Source organism: Daphnia pulicaria, chromosome 8 (genome assembly GCF_021234035.1).
Source record: "Daphnia pulicaria isolate SC F1-1A chromosome 8, SC_F0-13Bv2, whole genome shotgun sequence".
NCBI lineage: Eukaryota > Metazoa > Arthropoda > Branchiopoda > Diplostraca > Daphniidae > Daphnia > Daphnia pulicaria.
In genome coordinates, this window is record NC_060920.1 from 8,958,284 (window position 1) to 8,982,218 (window position 23,935).

General features: G+C 41.3%; 3 protein-coding genes and 1 long non-coding RNA gene across 4 annotated transcripts in view; 3 read left to right on the top strand and 1 right to left on the bottom strand.

The window, feature by feature from the left end:
- Positions 1-1,886, top strand: part of LOC124310934 (hemicentin-1-like) — a 16,366-nt gene extending 14,480 nt beyond the window's left edge. The window contains exons 15-19 of the mRNA XM_046775109.1: positions 530-763; positions 842-885; positions 960-1,220; positions 1,288-1,563; positions 1,640-1,886. Coding sequence (XP_046631065.1) covers positions 530-763; positions 842-885; positions 960-1,124 — 443 coding nt within the window. The 3' untranslated portion in view covers positions 1,125-1,220; positions 1,288-1,563; positions 1,640-1,886. The remainder of the gene's footprint in view (positions 1-529; positions 764-841; positions 886-959; positions 1,221-1,287; positions 1,564-1,639) is intronic.
- The window catches only part of LOC124311749, a 22,754-nt gene extending 4,644 nt beyond the window's left edge, over positions 1-18,110 (bottom strand). The window contains exons 1-3 of the long non-coding RNA XR_006910200.1: positions 18,085-18,110; positions 17,815-17,916; positions 6,063-6,065 (exon numbers count right to left, since the gene is read on the bottom strand). This is a non-coding gene — a long non-coding RNA (uncharacterized LOC124311749). The remainder of the gene's footprint in view (positions 1-6,062; positions 6,066-17,814; positions 17,917-18,084) is intronic.
- Positions 1-23,935, top strand: part of LOC124310854 (tyrosine-protein phosphatase 99A-like) — a 691,797-nt gene that overhangs the window by 390,011 nt on the left and 277,851 nt on the right. The window lies entirely within an intron of this gene.
- On the top strand, positions 8,394-23,598 carry LOC124310924 (protein turtle homolog A-like). Its single transcript, XM_046775084.1, has 18 exons — positions 8,394-8,655; positions 13,441-13,573; positions 13,727-13,980; positions 14,286-14,393; positions 14,479-14,784; positions 18,422-18,570; positions 18,905-19,082; positions 20,473-20,603; positions 20,785-20,944; positions 21,051-21,145; positions 21,227-21,319; positions 21,469-21,607; positions 21,682-21,978; positions 22,107-22,361; positions 22,585-22,643; positions 22,755-22,986; positions 23,053-23,351; positions 23,423-23,598. The coding sequence occupies exons 1-16, from the start codon at positions 8,565-8,567 to the stop codon at positions 22,977-22,979; spliced, it is 2,673 nt and encodes an 890-aa protein (XP_046631040.1). The 5' UTR covers positions 8,394-8,564; the 3' UTR covers positions 22,980-22,986; positions 23,053-23,351; positions 23,423-23,598.

Genomic DNA, 23,935 nt, shown 5'->3' on the forward strand with positions numbered 1-23,935 from the left:
AAACGATATAAGGTATCGAAGTTAGGCTTTTCTCTTTTTCGTTTACGGTTCGTAATGTATTCAAGTAGTTAGACTGCTGAAACACACACACCCACACAAAAAAAAAAAAACTTGAAAGTTTACTCTGTGTACTGCAGCTCACAAAGTATTATTATTGACAAAGTCAGATTTGAAGAGTCTCAAATTGAGTTCGCCAACTTTTCTGTTGGGCTGTGTTATATCACAAGTTTAAACGCAGTATTGCATAATTTTTGATCGTTTGTGGTACCCAAGTGCCTTATAAAAACATGAGCTTCGGAGACCATCAACAGAGAACGAAATCCACTTTGATGGCTCTTCCTGTATAAAAGTTCTGACCCTATAGATCTCAGCATCGTCTCGAATAGTGCAGAAGCTTTTTCTTAGATTTCCCATGTGGCGATCAATGTTTGCTCATTAAATGGTCTGTTTCATCCCCTCAAGCTTAATGTCTTCTCTTCTGTTTATCGCTAGTTCATTAATCATCTCTCATTCTTCTGTTTATTTTTAGTCATAATGGAGACGACAGATTGGGCTTCTATTTTGGGTATTACTGGTGGCATCTCCGCTGCGATCCTTATTGTGTACTTTGCCATTGCTGTAACGTACAGGTCCCACCGTCAAAGTCAAGATGGCCATCATCCAAATAAAACCGACAACAGGTTATCTAATCTGAAAATAACAACGAATCCCGTCGATCAGCACAACAACGACGATCCCGATATCATCATTAATAGTAATTCTGGTAAGTCAGGCTTTTATATAATAAGGAATAAGATAAGAAACTTCTGATGTATTGCTATATTTCGGTTTCGTCAATTAGTGCAGGAACAGCGGAGTCGCATCTCAACGACTCCAATCGAACAGGTAAATTGCAAAATTTAGGGTTTCTTTCATTCAGTCGAAATGCGGCTACATTTTTAATTGCACATCTGTTATAGAAAACTGAAGAAACTGATAGGAACAACCCATATGAATATAATTCCATAACTACACGAAATTATCGCAGCCATTGCGATGTTGAGAAACCTTTCGACTCGGATCGCGATATGCCAGTCTCGGTTGTCCGTCGGTCGCATCAACGGCCAAAATTATCGTCCGAGTGAGTGTAGTACATTGGAGGAGATCTCCGTTCAAGCGCCTCATCGACAGAAATTCAACCGTCGTTTCACAATTGTGGATGGCGGACACATTTTTTCTCGGTAAAATTCTAAATCCCAACTCCATTAAGAAGCGCAAATAATTCATTCGAAATTTATACCCCTATAGCCAAACTCAAATCAGCGAGCTGTAGCGATGGGTCGGCGCGAAGAGAGGAGCATCACATGCGCACTACCTCAACCACGGGCGATATTTGAATAAACACCTTTACGGATGTTATCAATATTCCAAATCTGGCAAATCATTTAGTTGGATCGGTTTTCGTATTGGACGCGGAATGGACTACGTGACGTTACGTGACGCTCCATCTCATCCGATATGCAGAAATAATTCGCTCGTCGGTTGACACTGTATATTTCCTGTATCTCATTCGGTCACGAAAAGGTTTGATTAACTTTGACTATAATGACAAACTTTTGTGTTTTAACTATAAAGTATTTTGTATGTCTTTTTTTTTAAGATGTCGCTAAATTCTAGCATCAGTCATTGCCAGATCGGGAGAAGATAATGTTGTCGACGACGTGTGCCGGCCCCGAAATTGTGCCTTTTGAAACATAACTCTCCGAGTGATACAATTTAAAGATGAATCAAGGGCAATCAGCAGTATTCCCAACTTATTGCTCCTTCTTTAAATGAGCTTGAATGTCTGCTGCGTCAATTCAACACTTTGCTTTCAATGTTCAATGTCCATACACAAAAAGAAACTATTTTGAGGCGAATTGCTCAATACGAATCCGTAATTCGCGCGTGATTAATTTGACAAATGCTTTGAATTCTAACTAATTTTATGAGTGATGAAGCTGAATGGAGAATGGAAACTTACATCATACACACCGGAAAAGAAGTCTGAGGCAATTTGAGTCCTATAGAGAAACATTAAATATTTAAAAGCTAGACAGCAGCGCGGGGCTGATGATTAGGATTAGGCTAATGATTTCCGCATCCAGCTGAAACCCTATCCACTTGAATAATGAATATGCTGCGCTATATGGGATTGTTTTCATCTAGTTATCTGACAGGAGGTACATGTTTTGTGACTATACCGGAGTTCACCTAATCTCCAGACCTTCCCTGCACGACACCGAGCATGCATATAGTCCCGACCGTAAATAGCCGCGTAATTCAACTCAGTCGGCAGCGTGTGCACTCTGTATATGTAGGCTATTGAAATATGGACACGCATCAAATTCCACAATGTGCCATAGGTTATCTACGGTACGTTTAGTGTCCATAATACGCTGTAGGCCATATAAGCTACACTCTGGTGCCCATATCTTCTATCATCTAGCACGACACACTACCGGAGTTCAGTGCAGCAGCTATTCTATAGTAGACTATATGCCATATAATCCAGTTCTTTTCCATTTCTTTTTCTCTTCACATTTCCCGTATGTGCTGCCCTGCGCTTTGTTATGGCTTCGCGTATAAAAAGAATGCGCGTGGCGCCATGATATATACTGACTCCTCTATATTATATGATGGTCGCTGATGGCCAATAATGGCTTATCAAAAGCGATTTAACGAACCTATTACATACAGCATGTACGGCGGACTATGATGGCCTGCTGTGTAGACGTTGATGAAACACAACAATCTAAGGAAGGGGTCAGATCCCGATCGCCAGCAGTGCGTACATATTATATAGGCTCTTTTGTTATATTGTAGTAGTTATGATGCAGCCAACGTTTTTTTTTATTTTTTTTGTATTTTTTAGGTCGAAGGGAACAGTCGACGCTGTCGTACATTGTCGTCTCTTTTGCCATTCACTTTGTGTATACTATATGGCACAGAGCAGCTGTTTGCCAACTGGTTGGAAAAGGGCAAATTCGTGGCGTCGTCAACTGAGTCGCGTGATTTTTCTTTCGACGACCGTGTCACCGACATATAAAGGCCTATTCTACAAACCTATCGATGTCGAAAAAAGGACATTGTGTCTCAACTCTAAACGGGACAACAAAAGGATCACAAGGCATTCTCCTCTCTCGGATTGGTTAAAAAGCAAAAATAGGGAAACCCGTACCAGACACAAAACAAAACACGGAAGACGACAAAGTCTAAAAGGGAATAAAAAGAAGCGGGAAAAAGAAATAACTCAAAAGGAAAATTCGGAAGAATGAAAGGAAACGCCTCTTTTTTGCTACGATCCTACTGTCTGCTCTCGAACGGCCGTAACACGAACGAAAGAAACAATAACAAAAGTCGCGAGTAATAAAAAGCTATATACGATAGCAGCAGGAGCAGCAGGATAGCCCATATAATACGCTTGATGGACGCGGATATAAATAGCTTCCATGTCACCCCATAAGCAGAAAAGTCTCTTATTTTCCCGTTATTTCGGCCAGACTTATTTTATTTTTATTTTTTGACTCTCTTTCGGAAAATAAGCTTATAAAACTTACATAATGGCGTGCGGAAGGGGAAGCATCAAGCATCAAAGGATGCCCGGTATAAATAAGACGAGGGCATAAACTTTTGGACTTTTGGACGACCCGTGCGGGTATAAGCAATAAGCGTATAATAGAAATCACTAAATTACGTTAATAGATGGGCCCAATTCAAATCATAGGGAGAGCGGGACTATAATACTTTTCCTGTTGGATCGGGATCCATTTTCTATGCGCGTGCCGCCGTTATTGGTCGTTGAAGGTCAGAGACCCTTCCTCCCGCTGCACTATGTTATTGACGAAATAATCAACCAACAATATGCTGGACGACAACAAAAACACAAGGGCATTAGCAGTTGTGATGCCAGCTATTTCCGCCCGTCATTAAAACCGGAAAATTCCACGGTGTAGATTTATTCCGGATTCCAGCGAGAATAGCGAGCAAGTGCTGATTCTTGGGCGTTGAATTTCGACTTGAAATGGTCCCAAAACGGATACCGGTGTAGGGCACCATACATCTACAGTGTGTACGTGACTCGTTGCACCTCAAACTGAATCGTGAAGTTCATCGAATTCCGATATAGACGACGGCGAAACTGCACAACCCAGCCCGCCTTTCTCATTTTCAAATCCATCGCTCGCTATACATACAACATACTCAGGACTGTGTTCATGCCGCTACCGACCCATAGTATACTACTACTACCATACCTGCTTCTATATTTCTCCGCTCATCTGGGCTCTCTCATTGTCGGTTGTGGCCATTGTTTTCGGAGAGAGACGAAGAACAACCTATATGTCATCAAAGCACCATGCAGCATGCATGTAAAACGAAGCACTATTATGTCGACGCATATGCACATCATCATGCCTGGCGACCTATGTAATTTAAAACATTGAAAGCAGATTGCCAACCATTTCAATTCACGCACAAAAAGACGACCCCTCATTTTCGTTTCTTCGTGATGTGAGTCTTATTGTCAATCTCATCGTCCGAAAAGCGAACACGGCATTCATTCGTCATCGACTGCATTTCATGAAATGACGTCGACTTCAAAAGGCTGGATATGCAATGCCCATATCCACAAACCAAAGACATGTGTATGTCTATCTCCTTCTTGACGAAGACGTATCATCATAAAAGATTGCTCTATTATTATTAAGAATTTAACAATCAGATGAGAGAATATACTGCTGGCAGAGCTGGCTTGTTCCAAGGCAACTCCCATACAGAATCAAACAAAATAATGCAGAACCTTTTCATATACGGACGGGGGATCGAACCGAGCTTACACTGGGTGTACATGCATTCTTAACGCTATGGCGGGTATAGTATATCCATTTCCAGGGCTCTTTAGACCATACGGAGCCACGCCGTTCAGCTTGCGCCGGATCTATAGGGTGGGGTGGGGGGAATCAAAATAACATGCCAAGCAGGAGGTGGTACACTACAGGAACAGAGGGTTTAAAAGGCGTGACGGGGGCTGGTCCCGATCAGTTGGCCGTCAACCGCCAGACGTCGTGCAGCAAAACTACATCACGTGTCCGCACTTTGCGCAGTGTAATAACTACAACCTTGTTTCTTTTTCAGAATGAATTGTGGGGTTTAGGATATCAACTTGAGTCGAAGAAGTGGGGCTGTTCGAAAAGAGAATCAGAATGGGAAGCTTTGAATGAGACAACATTCAAGGCAGAAGTCGATTAGTTGCTCGCAAAAAAATAGACTACAAGTTGAAGGCAGTTGGAAATGGACGCCAGCGGTGAGCTGAAAAGTTTTGGTGCTTGTACTCTGATAGAGGACTTTTCGATTTCCGATGATCGACTCACAAGTTTCAAACACGTTGCCGGCTTGTTGCTTCCTTACTAGCTCAGGTTTCGATTAGAGAGGTTCTCGGAAATTGAAAGCCACTATATACACATCGTCAAAAGTTCACTCGTAAGGTATGTACACACTCTGCTGCCTAATACAGTACTACAGCCTTTTAATAAATTCTCTCGGTCCTTATATCACTTTGCCTTTTCCTTATTCAACTCGGCCTTGATCATCGCTCTTAGTTTATACGAATAACTGATCTTTTCTGTTTCATTCCTCTTCTTTTTCGTCTTTCCGTGTCAACTAATATTCCCATCAGTGACTCGATCTGACAACATCGCCTACACGCGCTGGGGCTTTAGTGACTCTGGTCTAATGTCATTAACTGCTGCATGCTGTGACTCTGCGAGTTGCTTGGCGAATAAGCGAGTGCTGTATAGCAATTGCGAGTACGTTGCTGCGACTTATTATGTATAGCAGTCCAGCACATTCTGACTTTATTTTGACTCCTTTGACGCCGATCTGCTGCTGCTGATCCATTTAGCTCGCGTTCAATAAGCAATGGCGTCCGCGCCTTTCTCTTTTCTTCTTATTTCTGCTCTGAGTTGGGCCCACCAGTGGACCCAGACGACGGCAGCAATTTTCTCGTGAACCTGCTGGCCTGCTGGGGGGTCGGTCGGTGCCACCCACTTTCAGCAAGTTCGATTCCGCGTGACTTACGGTCTTTACACAACAGACTGCAGACTGGCCCGTGTGGCCCCTACAACGGCAATAGGAGAACAACAACTGGCGAATCTTTTCAAGAAATCGATTTCTTCGACTCTTCCAATTTCGAGTGCCGGCCGTGGACATTTGCTCCTTCGTGTAAAAGAAAAAACAGAATCAGAAACAAAAAAGTTGTTGTACAGGCGGCGTTATTATGTACATGTCCGTCGACTGGTTGGCTGTTGTCGCCCCATTATTGCCATCGTGTTTGGAACGCCGAGAGCGCCACCAAGTCACGTTCCTCCGCTTTAATATGTTTTAGCTCCACGGTCCTAAAATGTAACGCATGTCCGATGGTTTAGCATGACACCTTCCGTACTATACACGACACTATGGCAAACTTGACTGTTACTAATAAGAAATTGAGCTGAAGTTGAAGGACTTGGATTATAATGACGGAGCTAAAGAGGCACAGCAAGTAGCAGCACGCAATGATCAATACAAGTTATTCCTCTGCTGATTAGTTTAAAAAGTGTCTATAAGATTGCGGCTGTTTAGGCATCACGGTACGATTTCTTCTTTAATGAGGGATTCCAGCATTTTCTATGAACAAATTGGATCCAGAAATGAGATCAAGAATAACCCGCGGGGCCGTGGTCGATTTAGGCATTCAGTCCAGCACAGCGGTGTCTCCATATCGCCCGTTGAATACAAACGGGACGATGTGTTATATAACCATCTGTGCTGAATGCCTCTGTTTCTTTCTCTTGAAATGCTTGAAATGGGTTCCTGTAAATCGTCAGGGGTTATCCGCCGCCCTGTCATCTATTTCAATACATTAAAGTCCTTTATTTACGATCCACCTTTTTCTTCTTTCTCGTCGACTATTCCGTTCCTCCGGCTCCTTTTTTTCTTTTCCCGGACTGGGTCGTTTGAATAAATTGGAACAAAATTGTTGGTTCTGTTGGAACCAGCAGCAGAGGCTCATTCTCCTCGTCTATTGGCGTTAACCATAGAGTCCACTATATGCGCATAATATCTGTCGAGGAACTTGGGTAGTCCACGGTGCTGGACATCTGCATGGCAATCCACACAAAAGGGTGGCCGTCATTATCGTCACCGGGTTTGCCTCCCTCGTCTTCGCCTTGAGTCCCCCGTGTTGGCTAACAGCTTCAAGTTCATGGGCGGGTGTAGCGGGAGCCACGAGCGTGAGCGTTTCCACTCTCTTATTTTATTTCCGACTATCTGCCACACTCTTTACGGGCGAGAAGAAATGGAAGGGGCGACACATCCCATCGAGTTAAGCAACGCGCTAAATGAGTGTCCGCACTTGGAAGAAAACGAGCGACAGTTACTGAAACGCAGAGAATAATAAACCGTAGTAAACGAAGAAGAGGATGACAAGTTAAGCGTTGCAAATTCGGACATGTCTTCTGCGTCCATTAAACATTCAAACAACATTTGTTATTTTAGGAGAAGGAGGGAACGACGACAGACAGCGCGACATCGTTCGATTAGCGAAAATGATGACGGGCAAAAGTATCAATCTGCATCAAATTATGGGACAAAACAGCTGGTAACTAATATGATTATTTTCGACGAAGATATTTGATCCAAGTCATTGGAAAGCGGAAAATAGCGTGAACTTATTCTGTCCAACTTTTGATGGCAATAACATCCTGAGAAAAGAGCTGGACTGCATCTACAACAGGCACAAACTAAAATGGAACTGACAAACAACAATAAAACAGACAGCAGTGCTGGGAGCAAATTCCAATGACATGGCGAGCAAAGTCATGACATGATATAGAATCGTGTCCAAGTCCAAACGGCTAGTTGACATCGCAATTCGTGATCGTGATGATTCTGGGCTGATTATTGATTCACTGGCATTCTATAATAAGAGGCCAAAGTTGGCAGCAGAAATTCCGTTTTCATTTCTCGCATGCTCCGGCTGACTCTGTGTGGGACCCATGGAATTCAAATGGCAATAACTTTTGACGTAATTTGGAAGGAACACGGATGCGCTTTAGATCTGCCATTATTTGCAATTACCATTCAGCGTTAGCAAATAGCCAAATACCTTGGCGATGAACGGTATGGAACGGTACAGTACGGTATGTTGTGACGAATTGCAAGAGTTTTGGGAAAAATCTAATCCACCGACGACAGCGGACCTGAACTATTTTTAGTCTTTGTAAATGAATACGAAAATAGTTATCGAATTGAGAATGAGTGCAGCAGCGACTTCATTAATCATTGTCTTTTCTTCCCTTTCTTTATATTTGCATTAGGCTGATATCCTCTTGCCTAATATCCATTCAGCCGGCGGATTTCAGATCTGGGGTCAGATTCGTCCCAGTCTATAATCAATCATCATCATCCTCTTATTGGTCTGTCACCGCAAGACAAGGAACTTCTACAACTGCTGCTGCAACTTTACCGCATAGACTCCCGTTTTCATCAACAATTGACTGACATCGATGATGGATCGACATGGACAAAGATCAATGATTCTTGCCCAGTTTGTCATGGCCGTCCTGGTCGCTGTTGTCGCCACCGAGGATGACGATTGTAAGTTCTTTGATAAACCCCCGTTCTCTGTCTATTGTTACAACGATGCGATGCGCTTATCATACGAATCGTTCGGATCCGGAAGCTTTTATTCTCAGCTGAATGAGGCTCTTGATTTTTTGGGCCCAAGATTCAGCTGAGATTTTGTATCTGGCCTACAAACTTAGAACTGGGCGCGATACAGTACTGCTGCTTACACTGTCTTTATTCTTCATTTCTTGACGAAACTTGGCTAATGAGCCGTTTCTAATAGACGGTGACGTTGGTTCCTCTAATTAGTAGCCATCGGCACTTTTTCAAGTCGTTTGCTCAGAATTAGAATACTTATATTCAGTAGACGAAGAGGAGATCTAAATCTACCCACATCATCGTCCTATCAGAAAAAAGATTTTAGTACAAAGAGCAAATGGAAAAGAAGCCGTTGAATAGAAAAGAGAGAGATAACGATCTTCGTTACTTTGGACGCCGGGCTGTGTTTTTACATTTTTGCTAAACTTCTATTCGTTGGAATAAGAGTTTCTGATGCATAGTTCTAAAACCGTATAGTGTGTTGCAACAAGACCAGTGCTACAGCAGCAGCAGCATAGACCATGCTACCGCTCCTCCACCCTTGCGCCATAATTTTTTATTGGACTAAATAATTGTAAGGAATATTTTAGTTACGGGAGCATCTGTTTTCATTACTATTTATTAATTGTGCATCTCATCAGCTAATGTCTGTCACCCTCGGGATAACTGTCACCTTTCTAATTTTCTGTCAATGGAATTATTATCTAATTAGAAATTTTCTGATCGTTTGAGCTCATCGTTAAACGTTTCTGCCAAGTCCGTTTCATTCTTGTTATTAAGCCTTAATTCTGAGATGCCTAGAACATAACCTTTGAATGTCTGATGAGTTCAGCCAGCACTACTTCCCATTTTCTGAAACCTGATTTATTGATTGAATAGGTGATGAGTGATGACGCATTTTTCAACACTCACTGACAACCACTCACAGCGGACATATAATATGAGAAGAAAGTGACAACGACGGCTACTATAGGAGCTGACGACAATGGACGCCTTTTAAACACGGCATCACGATCAATAGGGCACGTAGAGCGCGTGATGTTTTCCTTATATTTTCACTTTAGATTATAACAGGAGATCTAGCGCTAAAGTAAAGAAAAAGACGAGATAAATCCGGGAAATGAGTAGAGTTCTGTGTTCAAGTTGGCAGGACAGAAAAGCCAGCGAAAGGCACGTACCAAGTACCAGTATAAATATTGTGCTGTATCCTGGGTGGACCATGGAGACACTGTGCTGTAGGAAAATGTCCTGTAGGGATAAAATCACTTAAACGAAAGATTTCCGCGGATTGCTGTTGAGAGATAGCAAATTATGTCAATTTCGGCGACTCCATGTTTTATTGTTTCTAATTTTTTCTCTTTGAGGAAGAATGGAAACAGAAATAAGATCAGTGTAGAGTGAACTAGTACGTGGTCGTTTCATTCATAACAAAAAAGAGTCGTTTGGTAACCCGGTACTATCTTATTTCATTGGTGCGCTTCTTATCAAATCCAATTTAAGCGCTTGTCTTAATGAAAACAAGTGGGGAGTGATTTCAAGACACTTCTTGAACAAAACAAAAATTTTTATGTTCCTTCATTAAGAGACTCTCTACTTCAACGGAAATGCTGCTGCTGGTTCACCGTGTTTCTCAGAACTAATGTGCTGTAAATGTGACAAATTGGTAAACTGATCAAACTGATTTATTTTCTGAAAATTTCAGTCCCAATTCTCCTTCTATTTTTTATTGACTCTAAACTGTTGAGATAGTTTACACAATGATGCGGACGACAGTTGTTATTCAGATTCCATAGTCAGCGCGATTTGGTTTGCAATCAATACGTTTCCAGTAATCAAACCTCGGGGTTAGGAATTTGTACCGGATTCTTTTCATAATGACATTCCAATATAGTTCTTCTTGATATTCTTTTATAATAGATATTGCATGGATGATGGTTCCCATAATTGTCATCCTTATTTTCATCCCATTATTTCCCTCGAGACTACTTTCATTCTCTTCACCTTCTTTCCTCATCACCGTCTCTCATTAAGCCGAATAGTTGTCTATTGATATTGAACGATGTGCTGCGCTATCTCGTCAACCCTGTCACACTGTTTCTGGCTGGCCCGCGATAATACAGAGAGCGTACGTAGTATAGTAGTAGTTTATGTGCGTGTGTATTACGAACAGACATTATATCACTGATGGATGCCAGTGCTGAGACAATTTATGTCGTAAAGCGAATTGAGCTCTTGGCAACGAGAAAACAATAGTTGAAAAGAAAATCGATAAGGCGCACGTTCAAGGGTATGTTGCGCTGCAAATAAAATAAATAATAAAAATAAATAATTCCAAGAAATATATGCAGTTGCGGTAGGGTGCATTAACAAAATCTCTGCTTATGAATATTTGTTCGCACCGTAAGAGAAAAATATGGGACGTGAATAAGTTTGTCTTTTATTTTTAGAATGCCACTGTTAAAAATGTTGGCTTTTACATTATCCGTGTCTGTGAAAGATTTAGCCTGAATGCTATATTTGTTTATGGTAGTGAATGAAGTTTTTCGTTCCAAGTTTCGTTCCAAATGCCTTTTCGTGGTATAGTGGAAAGCCGGAAGACTGCTTTACATTTCCACTCCGCATAGAAGAGCAGATTATTAATTTGTATTGCTCTCCATCTCACCTCGGTTCTGTGTATTTATGTCAGTCGCATCCATAAACGGAGCAGACTATACATAGTCATCACTATAGCTGACAACACATTATCCGATTAATCCGAATGATCCATCTGATGATATGGTGACGAGCGCAGGATGACTGCAATTACGAAATGATTTCTCCTCTACGTCAGAAGCTTCTCCAGATCATAATGATTCAGTCATTAGCGAGCTAGCGAACCTTCATATACGCTAGGATGTGAATTATACATACGGTTCCATCCTACTGGTCGATTCGGTTGTCTTGTTTGTGACGACGCAAACATGACGAGTTCTTTATAAGGCGAGGTAAATACACTTCGTACACTGCTCGTCTATGTATACAAAGTATACATGTACTCTGCACAAGAAGCTGAGAGACTTCATTATAACGTGCAACTTGAATCTTGCTATAGGATAACCATAGGCTATATATATTGTGTCATTGGTTTGGGACACTCACTGGCTCTTGCCTCTTGGCAATCTATTGCCAAGTTTGTCCATGTACTCTTCGACTTATTGTCAATCGGTGGCGGGCAAACTTGTTTTGAAGTGCTTCGCCAAACTTCTTTGGTAATCCGAAAGTGTGCGCGATGTTCTGCGCTCTTTCGAATTAATCAAAGGCGATTCAGCCCCAAAGCAAATCAATAGCGACAACAACACAAATCGACAAAAGACGTGCTCCCGTTACCTTGGAGACGGCGGGCCTACTATATTCCTCTTGAGAATTTACTGACAATTTGGACGAATTGCTCGACCCTATCGCACAGACGACATCGGGAGGAAACATGTTGTCTTCTATTCAATTATTTAACAATAAATAACAGACCCGTCGTCCTCCTCCTAGAAAGATGAAAATTTATACATGTAGGCTAGAGTGGGAGAGATGTAGCGGACGTGCGTGATGATAACGACGCCATCATGCGTCTTGTCCGCGCTCCTAGTTTTGGTGATTCTTCCATCTCTCTTGTTTTGTGACATCCAATCATATTGTGTGTGTGTGTGTGCGCCGCGGGATATTGTCATCCATAAAAAGGACAAGACCACGGGATGGAAAACAGAAATAACGGCGACGGTCCAGGCTGGCTGGATGTTTGGGAAAGCGGACAGCTGGTTGACTGATGGTGTTCGTCCGTTTTTCTTGTGCAGAAATACACCAGGAATCGCACGAAACCACTGGGGTGGGGGGGGGGGGTGAATAAAAACGTCTACCGCATATAAAATAAGCCTGCCAATATACATTGTGCGGTGGGTGACATATTCCACAAAATGCCCCGTGTGTGGGACACTGCATGACGTAAAAGAAAACAACGAAAATGCTTGGCCATGTGCAGTTCTAGCTTTTTTTCTTTTTCCTCTATGTTGTACGTACACTAACGTTAAAGGTTTCCTTTTTTTCATGGCTTCTGTGTCGAGTAAAATACCGGCGAACAAACGAATACAATCATCAAAGAAACAAAGAGGGCATTCGCAATCATAAATCATTTGTAGCAGATTTTAAAAAGGGGTGAAAAGGATCTGCTAGGAATTTCCGACTGCGTTTACAGAAGGAGAGAGTAGATTAAATGTAATTTTACTGACACTGAATAATGTGAATCGTGCGTCTTTTTATGTGAATGAAGAATGACGGCTTCATCGCATAGTAATATACGTATATATGTTTTCATTTATGGGGATCACAATAGAAGTGACACATACAAACGCGTCGTCATGACGTCATCAAAAGGGCGACGGAGGGATGGTATCCGGTATCTGATGGAAGGGTGCTCATGCTTAATATGCTTTTTCATATCAAGGATGAAAGGAAGGCAGAAAAACACCCACGTCATCTTCTTTTTTTTATTTCGCTCCTTTTACTACGAATTTTAACATATTCACACCCAAAAGTATTTATATTTCACATTTTGAAGAGCGATATTCCGTTATACCGAGCAATCCAACGCTTACCAAATCAAATGAAAGTCTATAAAAAAAAACAGATTATGCAGTTCGAAAGGAGCAATGATTGCCAATATTCAATATGCCATATTTTTATTTGTAGCAGTTAAACTGGAGAAGGTGTCGGTATTGAGCGGGAGGACAGCCGAATTGCCGTGCGACATTACACCGCCAACTCTCGACTCCCTTTACCTCGTCCTGTGGTACAAAAACAACTCAGACTTTCCTATTTACAAGTAAGTCGAAATTCTATCGCATAAATGAATAAACCTACTTTTTTAAGACTATGGCAAATAATGAAATGAAAGTTTTAATATTAAATGTGGTACGCAAAAATTAAATTAGGCCTATCTTATGTAATTGAGGAAGTAAAACATTGATGCATATAGGTACGACGCTCGGCGTTCGCGAGAGAGCTACCGGCAGCAAGAAACTCAACGCGACAACCAGATGTTTTTGTTGCAGCAACAACAGCAGCACGGCCAAGAATCATCGGCCGGCCGAATTCATTTCCAATTCGACAGTCATCCCGCTCTTTTATTATTGAGCAATGTGGGCGATCCTGACGAGGGCGACTATCGATGCAGAGTTGACTTTGGTCGCTCACCAACGCGCAACGTTCTCGTTCAGCTCACGGTTGTCGGTAAGCAGCACATATTGCTCCATTCTTTATTGATTTCTTATTCCTCTACTAAATTTTTTGTTCTCTGTGTGCGATTCGACGAACCCTGCCATCAGAATCTCAATTATGTATAAACAAGCCAAAACATGGGGGGGGGGAATATTATTTACTGACAAAAAGAGAAATCGATGGAATTCCATCGGAGCTGACAAGAGTAGAAAATTTCACATTTGAATGTGTTTCCGTCTCTTGACGACCCAATTGTGTATAATGAAAAAAATCGAAATGTCAACTAGATTGTTTCCTATTGTTTCGTTATGACTCAGTGCCTCCGCAAAAAATCCGCATCATCGAAGACAACCGACAAGTCTCGTCCGTCATTGGTCCTTACGACGAAGGAGACCAACTCTCGCTCAACTGCATCGTGACTGGAGGTAATCCAGTTGGCTCCTTAATTGGATGTTTTCGGTAATTGGCGACCACTTATTGCTGAACTTGTTACTGTTTCGTTGAAAACAGGTCGACCACGTCCAGAGGTGAGCTGGTGGCTGAACGACATATTAGTGGACCACACTTACATGGCCACGTCGGAGAATGTCGTCCAGAATATCCTAGTGTTCCCGCAACTGGAACGACATCATTTGCACGCCATTCTACGATGCCAGGCGTCCAACTATTTCGGTGTCCACAACAATACGCCGCCCTTTGCCGTTCAATCTTACGGGTACAAAAAGCAAAACCCGAAACACCAGCATTCTTCATCGTCTCATCATTCCAGACATGCACAGCACACGATTGTGTCCAGCGTTCAACTCGATCTCAACCGTAAGTGAAAACAGATTATTCCCTTTTATAATTGTACTAGCCTAGCAATGACAAATTGACTACGACGGTCTGTGTGATGCAACAGTGCGAAACCTAAAATGCTTTGCATAAAGTATCGACTTCCGCAGTGATAAATCGACCGTAAAATTTGCCATCATGTATTATTCGTTAAAAGCCAGGCCTTCAATAATCTTTAAATCTTTACGAGCTGATCGCCTTTTAGGCTGAAATTGCCCATTTTGATATTTCATTGGTATAAGAGTTAAAGGGGAATCGGCCGTGTGCCAGCGTGCGCAATTTGACTGTATGGGCGCTTTAGGTGTTTATGGGGGTTCAAAGTCAAATGCGCTTGGTGCCGATGGGCAATGGAGAAACCAAAAGGCTGTGGGGGTTTTCTCTTGTTATGGCTTCTTTATTCTGGGATTAAACACACCATCAAGACATCAATACGGTGTACACGAGTGGAAGGGAAATGAGGAGCCCCGCGGGACTGCATGATATGGCTTTACGTTTCCCTATTGCACGGAGATCGACGTTTCTTATCCAAAAACGAGAAAAGAACATATTAGCAGATGCTTCAATACGTTTCAACAGAGTAGAGAATTTCTAAATGCTTAATCTAAATATGGGTAGCGTATTGGAATAAATGGATACGCCAAAATATTTGGCACGGGGTATTCTCTTTCGGGGTAATTTTCGCTGCATTATTGCGTCAATAGTTGAACACTGTTCACTGCGCGTATATACAAAAGACAGAAACCTCTATAATATCCGCACAAGACATTTTGTTCCGTCCATATTTCCCATGTCCATATTTCCCATTTTTTAAGATGACGAACAATTACTTTAGAACTATAAAAATGGAAAACGATATTATAGTGAAGACGTTTTAAGCAACGAGAAATATCAATAGAGAGAGAGAGCGATGTGTTAAGAGTCTGATAGCTTTACGTCTTTCATTTTTTGTCAGAGAGCGAAAAAGTGCAAATCCATCTCTCGCTGAAAGTGAAATCAGATTGGCCGCGATTAAAGAAAGAGTGCTGCTGTATTGTTCAAAGCTTTCAGCCAGAATCTAGTCTTCTGCGCGCAGCCATGTTATCTTTATTCTTTTAACAGGCAAACTTTCGTCTCAGCAGATTACAACTAGAAGCCCAGAATGGAGAGAAAGAGCAGCTGGAGATTGGAGTGTCCATTTGAGGGTCTGCGATATCATCAAACAAACTCAGATGTATAGACAATATGACTCCCGCAAAGGGCAACAAGAAAGAGAGTAGGAGATAAGTCATATTGACTCAGATAGATTCGATAGAATCAGTGCATTTTTCTAACCACTTATGATGTTATTTCTGTGCCGTTGCCATCCGCAATTGTTCATTCTTGTTGGTGCCGCTGCACACTCGAAGCGTAAAGGCTCAAGAGCTACAAAATGTGAAGAGAATCGAGGAAATTTTAAGATTTTGGGTGGATTTAGAAAAAGTCACTAGCTGCTGCTGCTGACCATAAAATGATAAGAGAGAAACGCAGTCAAAAGTTGAACATCAACGAACCGAGGATGGTCATTGGAGCCAGTCGCATAAACGCGGAAGTAAAAATCTGGAATGCTAAAGCTAAAAATGGTGGAAGAAATGGTCAAACTTGAACAAATTATATGGGGAGTCGTTCCGGTGCCGGCAGAAATCCTTCGTGTTCTCGTTACTATCCCAAGACGGACCACAAAGAAGTATAGTGTAGACTTCTTTTTCTTTCATCTCAGACCGAGAATAGACTGTTGACTTTTGGGTTGGGTTTATAGCTGCGATCGGTCGGACGTCAAAAGGACCAGAAACCCTCAACTTTCGTCTTTGGCGGACTTTTTTCTAGGATGTTTTGACTTTGATGATTCGAGACACAGCAGCATACGCGGACAGAAAGAAAATAGGGCCGTTATGTCGACTGCGATTCAGCATCATGCAGTATTATTTGAAAAATAATACTAACGTCTTTCAAAATCTCTGCGGAATTCACTTTTATCTCCTCCCCATCCCAGCGAATTAGGCAAATGTGAGAGTCGAGCGTAGCACAACTTTTAGTTTTGTTTCGTAAGGCTTAGTTTTCAGAATTTTACCTCGAAGAAGTTCCTATTTTGTCAAGTTTCTATCCGTTAATATTTCTGAATTTCAACGAATTTAATAACAAAGGAAAATTCCCCCCACATTACCCAGGTCCAGATTGTATAAAATTAATTTCTATGTAAAAAATATTCCAGAAAATCGCTGACAAAGACATTGAATTATTGAACTAGGAAGAGGAAGCCCATAACTCATAGCTTCGGATCCTTTGTTTTAGTTCCACCTTATTCCTACCCACCTAAGCTTTTTACTGTGACGAACGGTGCCGTCCGGTTTCATTAATTGATTCGTTGTTAGATAACTAATAATCAGAAAACTTTTTATTTGCCATTAAATGATTCAGCTTCGAAATGCTGTTAAGAATGCAACAAGGAGGTGCTATTGCGGTGGCAGGTCGCTCTTAGGTCAAAAAATTGTCTTGTTGGACTTTGATTTAAGTGATTAAAGTTCAAATATTTTCAAATGTGATGGTTTACCGAGCGCGCCGATGTTTCCAAACTTTATATCTACTCTTTTGCGGATTAACTTCAATTCACTAAAATCTGCAAAAAATCATGGTGAAAGGAAATTCTTTCCTCACCAAGAAGATTTTTTAAAATTTGCTTTGCGATAACTCAAACGTGAGTTATCGCGTAAAAAGGGAGACACTTTGGCCCGTAAGCCGCCGTGTTAGAAGCGCGGAAATACTCGCCGTGTTTCCAAACTTTGTGTAGGTACTGTAAATGGAAATAGAAAATTGATTGTGAAAAAATATTGACAGAAACAGCAAGTCAGGAAAAGTTGAAAATGAGTTGGGTAAAACCTAATTGTGAATAAATGGGATAATTTCAGGTTTACATGTTCTGCATTGATGCAAGTCATGCATCATTTAAATATCTAGTAGGTAACAGGTCAATTAAAGTAAATGAAATCATTACCCCACAAACGATGATCCTGAGATTGTTGCTGGTGACAGGTTACCAACACCTGCACAAGAAAAATTGCACATTGTTTGTGGTTATGATGGCTGGCTCTGGGCTCAAATCTGCAAAAAAAGAGAATGGTTACATAGTACAACAAACTGCCATGCATCGACAGGGCAATCACATGATAAATGCTAGCAGTCAGGATTTAACATTACACAAATTTAGAACAGTTTTAACTCTTCCATAGTTCCCACAATCATTCTAGTTGTATTCTTAGTTATAATTACCCGATAAACAGCATGGAGTATGACGGTTATTAAAAACAAATAATTCTATAACAATATTGAATTTTGTCTCTGACTTTCTGACGAAAGCAGACGACACTTGTCCAAGTTTCTACGTCTAATTTTCATTTTCTTCTAATCAGCATGCTTACGATAATAAGATATCGATAGAAAGTAAAAATGATAAAAAATCAAACTCTCCTTCAAAATTCGAACCGAGCCTTCTTTGAAAAAAAAAAAGATAATTTTATTTGATAATTTTTCTTTTATTGTATTTTAATAATAAAGACAATATTGTGGTAGAGTTAATGACTACAAATTTAACGTTTCACACTTTCAGTTCGGCCGTTGTGGGTGTTGATCAACGGCGTGGAAAAGCCACTATCGGTCGGCAAATCCTACACGTTCGAATGTATCACTGGCGGATCTCGTCCCTCCGTCAACGTTCGCTGGTATCTTCACTCCATCCAGCAGCCAGCCAAGGAGCGGGTAATTTACAGAGATTTCCCCAGACATTCCCAATAAATAAGACTTGTCTCATCCATACGCAACAATGCACAAGTGTATTATGGACAAAAACACGAAATGCTCCATGATTAAAGTTATACGAGCAGCTTTTTTTCGGTTGATCTTTCCCTTTCCTGGAAGTTGAATAGCATTTCTTTAACGATTGGAATATATCTGTCGGAAGATGTTTGATGTCCTGTCGCTTATGAATGACGGAAGCATTGTTTTCCAAAAAACAATTAAGCGCATCACAAAATCATATTTCTAATATTCCCTTATCTTTTCTGTTTGTGGACATCTAAATGAAATGATGAAGATAACGATGGACGGTAGCAACACAACGAGCACCTTGAAGCTGATGCCTACGGCCAAGGACCATGATGCTGAACTGATCTGCTTGGCCATCAATCCGGTTTTGGCCGTCAGAAACGGCAGCATTGAAAATAATGGGACCATTTCTTCCGTCGAGACCCGCCGGAAACTCGTCGTACACTGTAAGGCAATTATGTCATCTTTATCTCTAGCCTTAGCCTAACGCAATTAATTTAAAACTAAACTTGATTCTAACATATCAATCGTACAATTGTTTAAAGGATCGACGTTATAATTTTTCTTTTTCGCTAACGCCTCTGGAATTTATTAATTTTATTACCGTTAGCAGTCTCCTTAGAAGAGCTCAAGTTAGATTTTAATATGATTATAAGGTAGCATCTTACCAACACATTCTGCCACGTCTTTTGGGAAAATCGATAGATGAATAGCTTTTGCTCATATTGCCCCCCTTCCGGCACTCTTCCTGCCAAACTCGTTAGTGTTGCAGTGCTATTTCTAAATCTACTTCGTCTGCTTCTGTACAAGGAAAAATAACAACAGCAAATTTCAAGGAAAAGCGAAAGCTTTAGGAACATAAGATCTGCTGTACAGAGACACTATATGACGTTCATCATCTTTAAGCCCATTCTGTGTAATGTCACTGAATTGGATTGGAAAGATGGTTGGTTAAAGCAAGGCGAAGAATCTCCCCGAAAACTAATTCTCCATGAAAGTGCCTGACTCGATCTGCTGCATTGCTTTACAAAACTTTCTTTAACATCCGTTTATTTTCGCTGCTCTTTCCCCCTTATCATTTCACGCTTCTATCTGACGTATCATAGACCCAACAATTGAGAATTGGGCTCTAAAAAGTTTCTTTATTATTGCCGCTGTTCAGCCAGGCATGTGTTCCCACTCTTCTCACCTGTCATCTAAAAGTTCTGGAAGATCGTGATGGAAACAATCTCGTCAACTTTCTGGGCTCGTTATACAATTCAGCCTTTATATGATTGAAATAGAAACGCTTTCGAAAAGATAGCTACTATAACGTCAATCGATGGGAGACTCGAGTGTGGCGGTACTATTACTACTCGCCTCACTAAATCCCGCTCTTTAACCATCGATCTCTCTTTTTCCGCTTCAGTGATACATGTAATAAAACCGAAATGGCCGCAAGGCCAGCACAATCTCTGATGCTGATGCTACATTCTCTCTGTTTAATGCCCGTGTGATTAGCTCTCCATCCAAGCGCATCACGTACCAATAGACTGCATGCCGTCCTCTCCTCTGCCAGCCGACGCCTTTTGCCGACGCCTTGTCTGGCGTGCACATCACACTTTAATTAGTGGATCTCCCACGACTAGAATTCGGTCGCTTCCTCTCACTCCCTTTATAGCGTTGCACATAAGCGCAATCGGGACAATTCTATTCATTCGCGGCGAAACGAGTGGCAAATGTCTAAATGTATCCGCTTCTATAACTATTTCAGAATGTAGCAAATGCATTGTTAAATTTGGAATAACTGTCGTAGTCGTTATAGTTGGTCATAATGCTTTTTGTGTTTCGATGTAGTTGCTCCGACGGCAGAACTGGAACTGGGACGCAATCTGAAACCGGACTCGATAGCTGAGGGCAATGACGTCTACTTTGATTGCCGCATTCGCTCCAATCCACCACCGCTGCGCTTCTTATGGACTCATGAGGTTACGATTTGACTATAGTCAACGACATTTTTTTAAAATTCTGTTTTGTCTCGTATTATATTTAACTTTTGGAAACGAATTATTTAACCTTAAGAACATTATTAAATTATCTCTTGATTTTGCGTTATTTTTTTTACAAACATCATACCAATAATTCAAAGTATCAACAATGTAAAATTAGGGACAGACCATACGAGAAAACGCAGCTGCTGGGGTTATCATTGTGGAACAAAGTTTAGTTATCCGGCGAGTCTCTCGCTCTCATTCCGGTCGCTATTCCTGCACAGCGGTCAACACCGAAGGCAGTGGAGTCAGCAACACCGTCCAACTTCGCGTCATGTGTAAGTGGCAAATTGAAAATTGCTTTTTTGTTTTTTATTTTATTTATTTTAAATCATATGGAACATGACGATGTGTCCTTGTCCATTTATCTTTGTGCGTGTCCAGTCCAGCCGGTCTGTCGTCCAGGTCAGAAAATCTTGTACGGAGTGGTCAAACATGAAATGGTCGTCGTCCAGTGCCAAACAGACGCCATTCCACCGGTATAATATGAAAGCTCCTTGTATCAATATGCATTTGCATTAAAATGATGAAAGTAAATGAAAATTAATTAAAATGGACAGGCCCATTCGCACCGGTGGGAGTTTAATACCTCCCTGTCAGACGTCGTCGAGTTACAGGACAATCAAATGTTTCAAACAACCAGCCCTACTGATGTAAGTAAAACTGGACAAGTAATGAATTCTCGCTCATGACTTGATATGTGCTTTCGAGATATTTTCGTGTCATTTGCTCTCCATCAATAGATCAGAATAATAAGACGTGAAAAAACCAAATAATATTAAACGAATTTCACGAACGACAGGAAGGTGCAGAGGGGGACGGGACGAGCGTCATTTCCTACTCGCCACAATCGGATCGCGATTACGGCAGCCTCATCTGCTGGGCGCGCAACGTGATTGGCGAGCAACGGGAGCCTTGCGTCTATCGCATTTTCCTCGGAGGTGCAGCCCAAATAATTCCAGCCTGAAATAATATCAAGATATAGGGAAATACATTACGTTCTGTTGTGTTGCAGTGCGTCCGGATCCACCGAGCAATTGTTCGGTGTTGAATCAAACGGCTGAGGCGGTGGAAGTTTGGTGCCGGCCGGGATTCGACGGTGGTCACCCGCAACTGTTTCAATTCGAAATCTTCGATACGCAGTCGGCCGTTCTCCTTTACAACAAATCCGGACGGTATCCGCATTTGCGCGTCGGCAACCTCGAATCCGGAATCAAGCTCTTCATTCAAGTTTCGGCATTCAATCAACGGGGTAGGTCGCCACTTGTCCCTTTGGAGGCATACACCATCAAAATCGCTGACAAACAAACAGGTAAGAATAAACACTTTCCTAAATTTCCCAAGGGTGTTAACTGATTTGTTTCCTTATTTTGATTTATCCTCATCATAAGTCATTTGTTCACTGTAGTGGGTAATTTGTTGTTTTTGCTTTCGGTCCAGTTATTATGGAGACAAGGGACTGGGCTTCGATTCTGGGTATTGCTAGCGGCGTGTCTGCCACGATCCTGATTGTGTGCATCGCCATAGGACTGACTGCCAGGTTCCGGCGACAAAATCAACAACCGAACCACGAACGTCATCATCCCATTAAAATGGATAGAATAAATGATACGACGATGACTGTCAACGCTAACGCGGGCGATGAGCTTCAACATAATAATGAAGATCCCGATATCATCATTAATAGTAATTCTGGTAGGTCTTACTTGCCTGTCAGGGTTCTACTCTATCCAGCTTTGAGAAATTGACACAAACCTAATACTATGGCAAAGTACCGTTTCGTTGGAATTGAAACTTCCGGAAAACTTTGTACTTAGTCATTGTGAGAGAAACTTATGTGACTTAAGAAACTATTCCTCAAAGCGTGTTCTTGTTAAGATTTCGAAGTGAATAACATCGGAATATAATCTTCATTTAGTTCACGAACAGCAGTTTCCGGAGCACCTCAATCACGCCTCTGCATCATCACCTTATCGTGTAAGTTATAAACTATAATTTAAAACTGTTTGGCAACTTTTTTCGTTTTTTTTTTTTTTTTTTTTTTTTTTTTTATAAACATGATTTGTTGATTATGCAAACGTATTACAGAGAACTGAAGCAGCAGATTGGACTCAACGGGAAAATGAATCTACTCACATAAACTATTGTACCCATTCGGATATCGACAAGCCCATCGTCGTTGGAGTTCAATATTATCATTCGCTCAACAGACAAGAGGAAACCGGAAAGCCTTGGATGACCGACGATCTGGACACTATCGTCTCCGTCAAAACCCCTTATCGACAGAAACAAATTCCTGTTCATCTTTTGTAACCGGCAGGTAAAACATTTTAGTGGGTGATGTTAATTGAGGATTCACGGACACTAACAGATTCCATCCAAACAGGACCCACATTTCGACTATGCGTTGGTTGTACACGTAAACAAGCCAGCTGCATGCTCAGCTACCGGAGATTAAATTACTGGTACGGTTGAGCAATAATCGTCCAAGATCAACATAATTTCGGATTATTTCGGACTGTTTCTAAGCGCCACTGGAGTTCAACATCCGCATCCCGCAACGGCAAACGTCTAGAAACCAACAAAATGAAGAGCGAAACTGCGCAAGTCGATATCAACTTTTTCTTTGGCGGAACAAACCTCAATCACATTCCTTCAAAGAGCTGGGATTTACTGTAGAAATTGGTGAGCGAAAACAATCTTATTTAAAAAAAAATAAAATCTTAACGTCAACATTTTCCATCTCTTACTTTCAGGACTTGCGCACATACCTCAGCAGTCGACCAAATTCTATTGACTCCATTCAACGGCCCATCACGTTGTCACAACGCACATTGATTTAATGATTTCTATATTGTATGGAAAGAAGGGCGGTCCTGTATCATCATCAGATATTAAATTATCGACAAGTTTGTTTGAACTATGGGGCCTTTTCTTTATGAAATGTAAAATTCTTCAGTTTTACTAATAATAAGTCATTATACCCGTACTCGGATTGTAAATAGCGCTTAACTTTTCAATTGTATTTTTAATTAATTATATGCTTATTTGGTGCCAAAGTATTTATGTATACCAGCAGATATCTTTCGTACTATACGTAACTGGATTTTCATTGCGTGTTTGCCGTCGTTGGTGAACTGCCAATCCTCGGACACGATGAGAATATATAGACATGGTTTGTCGGATCACTCACCTCACAAAGTCACTCTTACAAGGAGATAAATGATTACATTTTAACGAATTATCGTGATCATGAAAACTTTGAAAAG

Excerpts from the sequence above, each read along its gene's own strand:
- LOC124310924 (XM_046775084.1), top strand. The coding sequence starts at position 8,565 with ATGATGGATCGACATGGACAAAGATCAATGATTCTTGCCCAGTTTGTC. Across the intron at positions 8,656-13,440 it reads CGCCACCGAGGATGACGATT|CAGTTAAACTGGAGAAGGTG; the intron begins GTAAGTTCTTTG and ends TTTTATTTGTAG. Across the intron at positions 13,981-14,285 it reads CGTTCAGCTCACGGTTGTCG|TGCCTCCGCAAAAAATCCGC; the intron begins GTAAGCAGCACA and ends GTTATGACTCAG.